At 37.5% G+C, this 13,111-nt stretch overlaps 1 protein-coding gene across 1 annotated transcript in view; it reads right to left on the bottom strand.

Moving 5' to 3' along the window:
• The window catches only part of LOC101860163 (son of sevenless homolog 1), a 38,130-nt gene that overhangs the window by 6,180 nt on the left and 18,839 nt on the right, over positions 1-13,111 (bottom strand). Inside the window, exons 11-23 of the mRNA XM_005096653.3 lie at positions 11,797-11,988; positions 11,230-11,353; positions 9,267-9,429; positions 8,534-8,667; positions 8,074-8,193; positions 7,432-7,588; positions 6,864-6,965; positions 5,602-5,757; positions 4,681-4,863; positions 3,669-3,786; positions 2,609-2,781; positions 2,111-2,230; positions 380-602 (exon numbers count right to left, since the gene is read on the bottom strand). Coding sequence (XP_005096710.1) covers positions 380-602; positions 2,111-2,230; positions 2,609-2,781; positions 3,669-3,786; positions 4,681-4,863; positions 5,602-5,757; positions 6,864-6,965; positions 7,432-7,588; positions 8,074-8,193; positions 8,534-8,667; positions 9,267-9,429; positions 11,230-11,353; positions 11,797-11,988 — 1,965 coding nt within the window. The remainder of the gene's footprint in view (positions 1-379; positions 603-2,110; positions 2,231-2,608; positions 2,782-3,668; positions 3,787-4,680; positions 4,864-5,601; positions 5,758-6,863; positions 6,966-7,431; positions 7,589-8,073; positions 8,194-8,533; positions 8,668-9,266; positions 9,430-11,229; positions 11,354-11,796; positions 11,989-13,111) is intronic.

Here is a 13,111-nt window from a genome sequence, read left to right on the forward strand (position 1 = left end):
TGTAGTAATTGTCACATATAAATACATAAAGTCATGAAATGAAACAGAAGTATATATATGGTAAAAACAATTAGCAAAGTCTAATACTGGGTGCCGTCTACAGCCGGACCGGGTCGATCATCCATGGTCGCCTGAAACTGAAAACAAACACGTTTGTTTTTGAGGCAACCGAGTTGTGAGATCGGCCCATCTGATCCATAGTAGGCACCCCGTATTACCTTCCAATATAAACATCATTTTAAAAAATATCACACAATGCCTCCACCCCACCAGTTTTGCTCGACATAATCTTTTTGTCTTATGTGCCACTGATATACTTCCTAACAATATCAGCAATAGAATGATATTCAATATATACAAAAAGAAAGATTGAAATAACCTGGTGAGTTGACAAACACGTTGTTTGGACCAGTTCCCATGGCCAGCGGACTATGTGGCTTGTTCGGAGAGGTTGGTGTGTGACACATAGACGGCGATGAGTCTTCCTCCTCTGACATTTTTGGCAAGGATGGGGGAATGGTGCTGCTTTTGTTGCTGCCCCCATGACGGTTTGCACTTGGTTTGATGCCAGGAGACTTCAATGAGTAGTCAAACCTTTTAGGCTGTTGAAAAAAACCCAACAAAAGCATGCTATAGAGTAATATTTTAAAAGAAAAAAGAAAATGTCACTTTCATTTGTGATACACAAAACCTTTCATGAGTTATAATGTCATACCACTATACAATATCATACGACTACAGACAATTTCACTAACACACTACTGCAAATTGCTGCAGCCCATCACCTAGTTTCTGAGCTAGGATAATCCTCTCAGTGAAGGCCTACATAAAAATCACTGACTTTGTTCATGAGCCAAATTCACTAACCACTTGACCATTGAAACCCCAGATGTCTCTTCCTTTCCTAAAAAAAACCCCAAACAAACAAAAAACAAAAAAACCCAACATATCTAAGAACTTTTATCTCAGTGTTAAAACTTCTGTTTTCAAAACTACTAAAAATAGAACACAAGACAATCAAAAAGTTCAAGCATACAAATGCTTCAACTACAGTAACAATTTTGATAGAAGATATGAGGCAAAAACAAAACAACAGGAGATTCAGAAGAATAAACATGTCTACTTCCCTTTGATCTTCAAAGGAAGTTTACCCAGAAAAAAACCCAACGCCAAATAAAACCTGTTTCATTTCTGTCATTCCCAAAAACAAAATACAGATATGAATACCAAAACTGCTTTAACCCACTCAGTACCACTGGATTTCCAGTGGGAAGATGGCTCAGGACCACGCAAAGGGGAATAAATCCGTGTTTGTGATGTAGTGGGTATTTTTTAAAAATCATTATAAAATAACCAATCCATTGATTAAAAAAAATCTTGAAACAAGTTCTTCACAAATGAATAAATTTTAAGATATAAATTACTTGTTTACTGTGTGTGTTGACTGTATTTCATAATTGAAGATAAAATCAGCCGAGTTGTAGATCTAGATCTAGATCTAGTCATATGCTCCTCATTGACCTCATTCTCATTGTCCGAACCACCCCCCAAAGGCACAATTAGATCACCATCAATGTCACTTTCACTTAAATTGCTACCATTCTGTGGGTTTTCTCCCCCAGCACAGTTATTTTCATTAAAATTATCCAAAATTTAGCCTAAATCAGTCTGAACACGATGCCGGCGGCTTGCGAAAAACCCTCGATCTTAGCTTGCGCGACCCCTGTGAACTGGTTTGTTTACATTGAATTTAGTCCAACTAAAATTTCCAGAGTTATGTCCCTGCTGCTCTCAAGGAGAGAATGATTATCTATTTTCTGATTGGTCGAAATGCGGGTTAAATACGATGGCTACCAAGCGTGTACACTTCCCTAGAAACAACGCTACTAACGCGCGGCCGGCTACGGCCGTAATGGTACTAGGTTTATGAAACGGAAGCGGCCGGCTACGGCCGTTATGGTACTGAGTGGGTTAAAGTGGAGTGCTGATGCATAATAGACAGTCCCAGTAGAGATTTCAGACAAGCCAGTAGTTCTCTGTTCGATAAATCTCAACAGCTTTTTCCCCCCACTAAGTCAGAAAAGGTACAATATGTACAAAATGAACATACATATCTGTTGAGCTTGCCATCTCTTGGCTCAATCTCAAGTGAAGTCTTGTACAGATGGTCTTCTAATTCCTTCTCAGACAAATCCCTCTCCTTCAAGGGATCCAAAGCAGAAATATAATCCTGAAAAAAAAACAAGTTCAGAGGCTGAACATAGCTGTGACAATAGAGCATCCCTCACGAGGCAAGTTATTCATAAAACATGGAGCTGCTTTCCAGTTAAATATCAAGCACTGTATGTCCAGGGATGTGAGGACTGCACAAAAATTAGGGTAATGTTTCAAGAGAGAGAAAAAGCCTGATTTGAAGAAAACATCTGATCAAATAGTATTTATGACAACCATGTGTGTTCAACAGAAATGCAAAAAGTGTTTGTAAATTAAAACTTACAGTGACAAATTGAAAAGGAAAAAAAATATTACTTTAATGTATAAGTACTCCATAAAAGAACAGATATTTGTCAATATCAAAGAAACAAGAACAAAATAAGTCTTATCTTACCCGTATGGAGATGTCTTGTTTGAGGCAGTAAGGCTGATTTTGATATTGTTGGATCTCACTAGTGATCTCAGCCACTTTCCTCCTCTTGCTGAAGTTGATGATACCCTCAGGCGCATTAGCCACAAAGTCCGGGTTACCCTCTTCAGTCTTCAAAATGTTTGTAAGGTACATGCCTAAGGCAACAAGAGGAGAAAACAATGAGCACTACCTATTTTCCATCTTAGCACAAAAAATGTACTATTTCACAATACACAAAATTCAATGATGTTTCAAAATACAATGCAACAGTATCCTGCTCAACAAGGAAAGTACACTAGTCCCACTGCAGGGGTGGTAAATATTTGTTTTAATAAGGAATTTTGCCTGATTATTGAAAATTTCAGTAAATCATAGATACCAGACATTGAAATTAAAGATGGAATGGCGATTCAATTGACTGCTTTTGTATTTACTTCCTAAGCTAAGCTTACCCCGGCTTTCTACAATATTTGTGGCACATTCTGTACAAAGGAACTTTAATTGATAAATTCTGAAAGGTAATAACGAACACAGTAATACTAAGCGTGCTTTTTTCTTCTTAACTGCTGAAGTCCTGCTTTTGCACCTGTCTTAATTTATGTTTACAATGGCTGCTGTTAACATATGACCTGGTAGTATCCATAAACATTGCCTTTCTTTGTCCATTCACAGGAATGACTTCAAATTTTAAATTCTCTATCATCAAACTTACTCTACAGAGGTCCTCAGAATTTCTCTAAATAATAGATGAAATACAAGGAAATCCTTTCCCAATGGAGGTATTACCAGTGGTAAATGAAAATCCCTGTACTAAAGTCTCATTTAGAGCTGCTGTTTACAACATGATTTACATGCACCTCTGTAATATAAAGACACCATATACACTTTGGTAGATCAGAAGTCACAGTGGCATATCTCATGGGGCATCAAATTCACATTGGTGCTTAAAATATTACAGCCCTTTCTTTTTTAAAGGTATCCTTCAAAAGCGTTCTCTTTTCTGAACATGGCGTTGAGAGAAGAAACAATGAAATTTCCATACCTAGGAATGGAACACAGGGTGGATTGATGGAGCGGAGCTTCTCAATGTATTTCTTTGAATGGTCATTGTTCAGCTCCGAGGCCTCCTCTAAATATTTTTGGCACTTGCTGGGAAGATCCTGTGAAAAAAAGGAGGCAGCATGAGACAATTTAACATGACTTCATCTTCACTACCCACACTTTCAAGTCTAGAGAGAGAGGGGGGAGAAGGAGAGAGAGGGAGAAGGAGAGAGAGGGAGAAGGAGAGAGAGGGAGAAGGAGAGAGAGGGAGAGGGAGAGGGAGAGGGAGAGGGAGAGAGAGAGAGAGAGAGAGAGAGAAAGAGAGAGAGAGAGAGAGAGAGAGAGAGAGAGAGAGAGAGAGAGAGAGAGAGGGAGAGAGGGCAAAAGGGGTGTGCAAGGACACCATAAAACATAGAAGGCAAAACAATATAAAAAATGTTTAATTCTTACTGTAAAGAGACCCGTTTTATTTTTCAATGAATAATTTCTCATTTGTCAAAATAGAAATAAGAAAGTCAATTTCTTCTTCTACATTCCCACACAGGAGCTCAGGGTACCCAACTTAACTTTACGCTGTTTTGATTACAGTGTAATTAACTAACACTACCCACACTAAGATTCCCCCTCCCCTTTCCACATCGAGATGTTTCACATTTACGCAACAACTTGTCTTGTTCAAATATGATATCATTCAACAATTTGAAGCAAAATTTCTGTTTCATAAAAAGGATCAATTTTTAATACACCACTCAACATACGAATGTTAAAACTAGTTTGCTTTCATTTCTGCTTCATGCAAGCTTCAATATTTTTTTGTACACTACGAAAGTTTCTTGTTTTGGTTTAATAACATTTATGAAAATCATAAATGCTTTTTCCAGTTGTAACTCTAAATGTCTTACATTGCTTTCAACCAACCAAAACAAAACAAATCCCTTCAGAAGAAATGCTCAATCACCACTGATTTTTAAAAATGGGTTCATCTTTTCCAATCAAAGAAACTTGACGCATACCTTCTTGGTATGCTCCAGCCGGAAAACTGAGGCTGAGTTCAAAGCCCCAATGATTTCCAGCACACCGTTGAAGTTATTGAGCTCATAGAACACCTGCATTATCTCGATGATCCGGGACATCACTGCTACACGCTCCTCCAGGTTCTGAGTCTCAACAATGTACAACTCCAGCCAATAGGTAAACTGAAAGGACATAACAAAATTACAACATTATGCCATTGTCTTTAATTTACTCCGCTTGGGTTAATAGCTGAGAAAATTTAATTTTTGTGGATGAAAATAAACATAAACAAAGCAATTTGAAAGTGGTTATAAATTCAATCAACACCGTATTATTCCAAAACTAGAAAAAAAAGTGAATGAATTAAGTTTCGTTAAAAAATGTAGACCATATTCTCGAGATGCCCATATTCAATTTACCACTTTGACCTCTTACGACACTTCAGAAAAAACAACTGTGGGCAATGGAAGGGCAAGTTGTCACATTTCTTGACCATGTGACAAGCTGATGTACTACCGAGTTCATACTTTAAGACGTTACTGAAAAGTGTTAAAAGCATAGCAAAAACAAACCCACTGTCAATTATTCTCATATGGAAATTGGGATTACACAATTATATGTACGATACGCACAAATTTAATAATATAGAAGTATATCTTTTTCATAGAAATCATAAACATAACACCAACATGGACATTTTGACAAACATGCCATTGCTGTTCTTAACCGGGCAAATACGTTTTTTTGCAGTGAGGGTTATCATGTCTCTTGGTAACCACACACCAAAAACAATGTCACTGACCTTCGGAACATGAACTCTCTCCACTTAGAACGTGCCAACAAAATTTTTTATTTTTAAATTACCACACAACTAGCAAAAAATCTTTTTTTTAAAAGTACAGACAGAATGATAAACATACTTTAGTTGAGAAGTGGATCAGTTTGAGCAAATTTGGTGCAGTCTTGTGTTTGTCTTTTTTCGTCCATGGCATTCCCACTAGCTCAGACAACTTGACTGACCGATACAAGTCAAACTCTATCAGGGTCACTTGACGGGCAATTTCAATGGGGTGAAGCTGTAGATCAAGAGCAAAAGTTATACGTTAGAAGGAGCTTGAACAAAACAGTAAACATTGAAGCAAAGCAAAAAATACACAAATAAACAACCACTAAATATGAAGCCAACACATCATGTCTGAATACAGACAAGTTCATAACCCGAGCAATATCAAACAAAATTAACAAAGATGGAATAAAATGAGAAACAGAGAAATAATTAAAATGCTACCAAATGAATGCTAAAACCTTTAAAATTTTGAGATTGTTATTCTAATAAACTCTGTCCCCCATATCTTACAAGTTCTAAAAAATGTTTACAATATGAACAAAATGAAATTTGTTAGAAAAATAAATACAACCGATATATAGACAAATTTCAGTTCCATCCTTATCTTTTCCCGCTACATATTCGAAGCAGATCAAACAGTGCTAGGTACCGTAACGTTTAATTAACTCATTGACGACGCGCCGGGTCCGAGACCCGGCGAGGTCAACAAACTCTGAAGACGCGCCGGGTCCCGGACTTAATTGTGGTTGTATCCCTTTGGCCATTGGTCATCCGAATTGTTTGCTATAAGCAATCTGCCGAAACACGCTGACCTGACCTACTTTTTACGCAAACAAGAAACAGAGAGCTGCTGGAAGCTCCTTTCACTACCAACAAAGCGAAAGGGATTATTGATTCAGGAAACTACAATGCTCCTGGCAATGTCACTATTCTTATAGATAATATCACTAAGTATTACTTGTTTGAAACCATTTTAATTGACTACAATCAATTCTGAGATCCATGAGCTTAGCTCATAAAAAAGTTTTTTTCTCTGTTTACATATACTTTTTTTTTCACCTAAAACATAATTTTTTTCACAGTTTTTGTAAAAATAAATACATTTTATGTAAGTATACATGACGATCTTACTTTGTGTCAACTTTTATACCTGTACAGTTGATAGGTTTATCACACTGATTTTTTAAAAATAGGTAAGAAATAGGTTTTCAGGGAAATATTTGGTGAAAAACTTGCGTCGTCAATGAGTTAACAAATAATACAAGATTCGAAGATTACAACATAACAAAAAGCCTTTCCTTGGAATTTTAAAAGGGCATATAATTCTTGACTTACCATCATCAAGTCAAACTCTTCTGGCTTTCGAGTAAGGTGCCACTCAATCTTTGGAGGTGTTTCTTGATATGTAAACTCTCGTTCAGTGTTACAACTTTCCATCTGTTCAGAAAGAAAAATCATAAATCTTGCATAAGTCTAAAAACAGTTTAATTCTCATATAAATCATAACTTGTAAGGGGGGGAGAACAAAGTCGTGTTTTCTCAGGACTGCTACTGCTGCTTCTCATCTATGGGGTCAGAGTAAACAGATCACAGTTAATGAAACAGTAGTAAACAAAAAAATAATTTTAAAAATTTGAATTCCCTAATTTTTTTAAAATTACTATTTAAACAATCTTTATAAACAACAAAAAAGTGCGGCTGTCCCACAGCTTTCGTTATACGAAACTGTAGATTTGTCTATCGGCAAATGACAAAATGAAAAGATATATGAGAAAACCTAAACTGCTATTGACAACCAAAAAAAAAAAAAAAAAAGTAGCAAGCATTCATAGCCAGTTCCAGCAGTTACAATTAATGCTATATTACAATAATTATTATTCTTAGTTCTGATGTCAAAACGTACCCTCCTCTGTATACTCTTGGAAATGAAGTCGGCCATTTTCCTCATGGCTTTGCCCTTGATGGACCTCAAGAACTCATTCAGTTTTTCCAAGAGCTCTGGGTCTCTCTCAAAGTCATAAAAGTGGTTGTCCACCCAGTGCCGAAACACGTTGACCACCCTAGGAGCAATGAAGAATATTGTTAGAGTTTAATCCAAAGCATACCATTACGGCTAAGACAGTTCAGCAATTTAACAAGTGTATTGTAATCTCTTGAGATATTTCTATTAAAAGTGCACACACATTGATAAAAATGAAGCTGAAATAATAAAAGGTAAAACAATCAACAAAAACAATTTATTTAACTATCACTCAATTCTTTTTATAAATCAGACACATTGCCGTTTGGAGCTTGAGTAAAAAAGCAGCCTTCGGTAAATGGGAAGGTCATAAGCAGCAGAATCAATAACAAAGCCTCAAATTTTCTAAATTGAGTATAACAAAATTTCTGAAACAAATTGAGTTCTATTTGAGAAAAAAGTATTGAAACCAACAAGCTCTACCATTTCAACACAATCAAAAAACTCTCACTGTAATAAATACATACTTGGACTTGTTACTATCCTGTATAAAGTTATGAATGGATACAAGGCAGTCATCCTCACCTGAACTGGACTGGTTTCACATACTCATTCCGGAACCTTTTAAGATCCTCTCGATACTTCAGTGCAGCGTTATCATCATCAGCTGCTGGCATAACCAGTTTAGGCTCTGGGATGTCAAAGCTTGTGACAGTTAAGGGAAAATGGGTCTATTTGGACACTCTCACGACAAAAAACCACAACTTGATGTAAATATAAGACTTCACAAAAGAGGAATAAAGCCTGTTCCTCATCCAGAAAACATTTCTGACATATTATCCTCAAAATATTGCTGCCGTTGGGGTGACTCACTCTAAACTTGAGCTTTACAACAGCTTCAAAACTACATTATCTGAAAATTGGCACCTGAGAGCAGATTTGCTTGTGAGAAAACTCAACAGACATCAATGTTTAATATTCTAGAATACAAATGCTACAAAGATAGAGCCGACAGTTAACTCCATTTTTCTCAAAGCAAGGATACCGTTTGATCAAAAGGTCTATGAGCTCCTGAGGACTGCAAAATGACCGGTAAGTGAGCAGAAATGTACGCAGAAAGCGAGGGTCAGCGTACATGTGGTAGGTGAGCCTCTCCACAAGCTTGAACAGCTTTCCACCCTGAGAACAAACAGAAACAAAATGACCGATCACTTGATTTATTGATAGCGTTACTATCACATCACAGAGCCACAATCAGAACACCTTAAATCACTTTCATTACTAGAGTTATATGAAGTCCATAGTGAGTCACTATGATAATGGCCACATTTTGCCAAGAACAAACTAGACCAACTGAAACACTAGAAAGAAGTTGAAAGAGCAGGCCACACCAGTGTAATTACTAATCATCCACTAAAATTGAAGGAGGAGACAGATTGACCCTAACAAATCTTTCCCTTTCTAATAAAGAGCCCAACTGGCACAACACACTTAAATTTGAATTATCACTAAACAGAAAAAATCCTACAGCAAAATCTTCAGAAGGTCTTCCCTCCACAAGTCACATATGGGTAGATCAATAATATACTCAAAAGAATTTTCAGACTTTTTGACTCTGCAAAGTACCAGGTCCGAAACACTATAAACTGTTAAACTTACAATCATGTACATTACAATATTTAGCAGACATTGTATCTTAAAAGTTGGATCAATGATAGGAACCATAATATTCAAATGTAACAGTATTCACAGATATTCCATTTTTCAAAATGAAATACCTTGATCAAGGGACTTTCATAAGATGATTCTTGACTCTCTTCAAAAATAATATTATTGTCCGAGTCTTCCTCCGCGAACTCATACAGATCAGCTGGGGGTGGAACAAGAGGATGGTTCTTCTCTTCTTCCCGAAGCTTTCCATCTAGCGTTCGCTCCAACATGCTGAAAATAGAAGAATTCACATTGGAATTTCAACAATACAAATAACTTTATGGCAGAATGGTCATCTCATCAAGAGCACACAAACTGAGGTACAGTCCAAATTGTTCATGGAAGCAACTTATCGTCAACAAGAAAAGTGGTTGTCTTAGACAGGTGGACGATTTGGACAGTGCACTTATAACAAAGAAAAATCACGATGGGGGAGTGGGAAGTGATCCTTTCTACTGGTGAGTTCCTTGCACACGTAGCCGTTAGAGCAGATTTGACTGTATTACAAAACTGGTGTCATACCCATGCTGTAGAAATACCTATGAAAAGACCGACATTTACAAGTTTGTCTTGACAAAAACAGACAGCTGATGCAAATGAATACAGAAGTTGCTCTACTCTCCTTCCCAGAGCAGGGGCTAATGACGGTGAGATGGAGTCTGTTTCTGAGGTATATTTATTTAACACAAGGAGGAGGAGAAAAGGATTATAAAAAAAGCAAGACAGAAGAACTGTACGGTGAATCAACCACTTGAGAGAAGAAAAACAACAAAAATCAACCAAACAAAAAAAATAAAATAATGGATATACATCAAAAGAAAAACACAGTAGAATGAATAAAGAGTCCATCCTTAAAGTAGACCTGCATGTAAGCCTCAACCAGATTGTCTGAAAATTTTGCTCAAACCCCCCCATAAGAGCTTTTAAATTGTGGGTGTCATAAGGCAGGACTTCCGAGTAACGAGCGACCACCCCAACAAACACAATGAAGAAGAGACCTAACCCTAACCCTACCCCTAGGCCTACCCCAAAAAAGAACCTGCAACGGGCCTCATGTAAAAAGGCCAGCACAAGTCCAAAATGAAAAAATGAAAAAATTTAAACAACCACATTTCAAAACAAACAAGGAGCATAATAAGGCCTACATCTACATTGCTATAATAGGGTTTGATACAATAACACAAAATAATTGGAATATGAATCCTCCATAACATAGAGTCTAGATTTAGTAATCTAAATAAATCTAGATCTAGAATCTAGATCTTGTAGAAAAAGTGAATAGGAATAGGCCTTGAACTAGAAATCTGCATCTGACTCCGAACAGAGGGACTAAGCTGAGTCTAGTCTAGATCTAGATCTAGATTAGAATCTAGATCTAGATCTAGTCTAGATTCTAAATAAATAAATAATTCACGCACCTGATGAAATGCTTTTTACCAACATTAATATTACATCACAACCTATGATAGGGTTTGACACAATAGAATTGGAATATGAATCCTCCATTGAGGTCTATAAAGATATATATAAATCTACATCTAGACCTAGATTTTACTAAAAGTGAGTCGGACTTGAATGAATCCACACGATCTGAACAATTGAATTAGTCAACAAACGAAATTCACAGTGGCCGCTCGAGCACGAAACTGAAAGTAGATAATTTAGGTCGTCGTCCTTTTTCGTATTCGCATTTCTACTCAGGTTCCGACAATTATGTCGGAAACGTCGACGTCGGCAGACTGCACGAAAACGAAAGTGCCGACAATGCCGACGGGAGAAAAAAGGGGCCCTGGCAGTCGGCCAGGCCTCGCACTACGCAAATTGACTAATACAGGTGGGCCTAGTGATAGCATCGGCCGGCTCGCGGGTCGGGTCGGATTTGTCGGATTTCAGACGATTGTCGGCAAACATGCAGGTCTATTAAAGACCAGGCAGGTCCGGCAGTAGAAAAGGAAACAACTATAATAAAGTCTAAAAAGCACTGACAACATGATCACAAAGAGACAGGATATTTTAAAGCATAACTATTACCTCCTTGTCTGCAGTGACACTAAAGCAGCCATCCAGTTTGTCTTTTCATCTGCTGTCTTTGCTTGTAAGACATGGACAACGTGTGTATGCTCTCTGGGATGGATTTCAAATGCATTTTTGAGGTCTGAAATAGAAACAAAGAAGCTTGAAGTGAAGGCAAAAACATCAAAAGATGATCATACATGGTCGCAGGAAAATGGACAATATTGACAGGAATAAGAGACTAAGCAGAAAAAAGTGATCACTGGGACCCTATTCCTCAGATTAAAACACATTTCTCACATCCATATTCCAGTGCCCGTGAAAAGTACTGCAAACTGTACTTGCAGAGCAAACACACAAGCAACACACAGTTTGACTTGAAAACATTTTTAGTAGGACGCACAATAAAAAAATATGTTAAAGGTACACTTTAAAAAAACAAAAACATGAATGAAATTTCATTCAAGAAACACAAAGCGCAAAAACTTAACATTTCCAAAAGTCAAAACAAGTTCTTAAAATGTTCCATGGAAATGTGAATTTGAAAAAGAAGAATAGTAGCATCTGAGCCTAGATCTCCCTCACCTTCTGTATCTTCTCGATCCACCACCTCTACTTTGCGAATGAGGAACTTTTCCTTTAGCTTGTACTCTGATACAGGCCCTGCACTGGAGGCCCGCCGAGCATTGGGCTTACACAGCACAATCAGGGCATCAAAAAGAAAGACATAGCGTTCTGGGAGGGTGCGTCGACCTGTCACCTTGATCAATGGACCCTCTGGAATTTAAAAAATTGCAAGTTGAGGCGGCACTTGTTACTGTGTTTCATTTGAGTAAAGAGAAGCATATCAACACAATAATGGTCATTTTGTGCTGGGGAAAAGTTATACAGACAGACAGAAACAAGAGAGGGGAAAGTAAAGAAGTAGGACCTACCAATGGTGCCCTCCAACCATCTGCTGTTTTGCTGTTTCAGATTATTTCGAGTCAGGAAGACAACAGATACATTTCATGAAGAGCAGATTATGACAAAAGCAAAATGGAAAAGAGACAGAAGAAGCAGACAGTGCTTGAGCTGTCATAAATTACCAACAAAATGGATATAGCCTAGTTACTCAGTTACAGTCACTTTGCACAAAGCAAGAAAACAAATTTCAGAAGTTTAGAACTTGCAAGCCATTAGTATTTTATGACTCTATTTCAAGTGTACACCAGGGTCTTTTAGTGAAAAAAATCATTGTGTCGCTGTAACATTATTTACATCCTTATGAATCCATTTCCAAACAGGAATGGGCAAGAAGAGCCTCAGAATGAATTCCTATAGCAAGACTTGAGGGCCTCAACCCCACAAGGCATCAATCTGTGAACGGGTTCTTCTTTCATTTCAGTTACTTCTTGTAATCAAGCGTGGGGAAAATGGTATTACATGTTACTGCAAATACAAAACAGAGAAAGCTGGGCCTTCGAAGAGCAAATAGATGCTCTCTGACAAATGTATTCGGACTACATGTGTAGACCTGCATGTGAGCCTCAACCAGATTGTCTGAAAATTTTGCGCAACCCCCCCCCCCCCCCCCCCCCAAAAAAAAAGCCTTTGTGGGTGTCATAAGGAAGGACATCCGAGTAACGAGCGACCACCCCAACAAACACAATAAAGAAGAGACCTAACCCTAACCCTATCCCCAAAAAGAACCTGCAACGGGCCTCATGTAAAAAGGCCAAAACAAGTCCTAAGCCTAAATGAAAAAAAAAATGTTTAGATCTAGATCTAGTTAAAAAACCACACTCCAAAACAAACAAGGAGCATAGATCTAGATTCTAGATCTATATGGCTTACATCTAAATATACATTGCTATAGGGTTTGATACAATAACACAATAGAATTGGAAAATGAATCCTC

Source organism: Aplysia californica, unplaced genomic scaffold (genome assembly GCF_000002075.1).
Source record: "Aplysia californica isolate F4 #8 unplaced genomic scaffold, AplCal3.0 scaffold00134, whole genome shotgun sequence".
Classification (NCBI taxonomy): domain Eukaryota; kingdom Metazoa; phylum Mollusca; class Gastropoda; order Aplysiida; family Aplysiidae; genus Aplysia; species Aplysia californica.